Below are 1162 nucleotides of genomic sequence, written 5' to 3'. Positions count from 1 at the left end.
TGACTCCGTCGCTGACTATAGGGGGCGAAACTTTGGCTCCCTCAGAGAGGGTACGCAATCTGGGTGTCCTCCTGGATCCACGGCTGACACTAGAAGATCAGTTGACGGCCGTGGCCAGGGGGGCGTTTTACCGGGTACGCCTGGTTCGCCAGTTGCGACCTTTTCTGGACCGGGATGCCTTGCGCACAGTTACTCACGCCCTTGTCACCTCCCGCCTGGACTACTGCAATGCTCTCTACATGGGGCTCCCCTTGAGGAGCACTCGGAAGCTCCAGTTAGTCCAGAATGCAGCCGCGCGAGCGGTGATGGGAGTGACTCGTCGCTCCCATGTAACGCCGCTGCTGCGCGAACTGCACTGGCTACCGGTGGCTTTTCGGGTGTGCTTCAAGGTGTTGATTATCATCTTTAAAGCGCGCCATGGCATCGGACCTGGTTATCTCCGAGACCGCCTTCTGCCACAGATTACCTCTCATCGGCCGATATGCTCCCACAGAGAGGGTCTCCTCAGGGTGCCGTCAGTCAGACAGTGCCGGCTGGCGACCCCCAGGGGGAGGGCCTTCTCGGTCGGAGCCCCCTCCCTATGGAACGAATTACCCCCAGAGATCCGGGTCATTCCGGATCTCCCCTCCCGCCACGCCCTCAAGACATGGCTATTCCAGCTAGCGGGACTGGCCTAAGGGATATTTTAATTTGATTTTAATTTGGTTTTAATTTGGTTTTTAACATAATTTTAAAAAGAAATGGCAAAAAAATCAATATTTCATTTTAATTGTATTTTAAACTTAGTATTTTGTATGGTTTGTCTGTTTTTTAACTTGCTGTAAGCCGCCCTGAGTCCGCTAGGAGAAGGGCGGGGTATAAATTGAATAAAACCTAAAACCTAAAACCTAAATGCGAGCCATTGCTGGGCCGAACTGTTGCCTCCTCTTCGCGCATGCGCAGCTCTCCGCACATGTGCAGTCTGGGAGTAGGCGAGAGGCTACAGTGGCCGGCCGCGCAGGGGAGAAGAAAGACAAGGGGCAACGGGGGCAGTAATGGGGATGGCGAAAGGCATGGGGGTGGCGGCTGCCTGGTTAAGCTGCCTTGCCTCTGCCTCATGGAGCTATGGCGGAGGCGGCGGTGCAGAGGCTGATCCAGCCAGCTGCGCAGGGCAGAGGTGCTG

The 1162-nt window shown here is 55.4% G+C and overlaps 1 protein-coding gene across 1 annotated transcript in view; it reads right to left on the bottom strand.

The window, feature by feature from the left end:
• LOC107298060 overlaps window positions 1-954 on the bottom strand; it is a 6577-nt gene extending 5623 nt beyond the window's left edge. Inside the window, exon 1 of the mRNA XM_015827422.1 lies at window positions 900-954. Within this exon, the coding sequence (XP_015682908.1) occupies window positions 900-954 (55 nt within the window). The remainder of the gene's footprint in view (window positions 1-899) is intronic.
• Between the last annotated feature and the right edge of the window lie 208 nt (window positions 955-1162).

Source organism: Protobothrops mucrosquamatus, unplaced genomic scaffold (assembly GCF_001527695.2).
Source record: "Protobothrops mucrosquamatus isolate PMUCROS unplaced genomic scaffold, P.Mucros_1.0 scaffold3682, whole genome shotgun sequence".
Taxonomy (NCBI): Eukaryota; Metazoa; Chordata; class Lepidosauria; order Squamata; family Viperidae; genus Protobothrops; species Protobothrops mucrosquamatus.
Note: the sequence above shows the minus strand (reverse complement) of the source record. Positions and strands in the feature narration are given on the sequence as shown.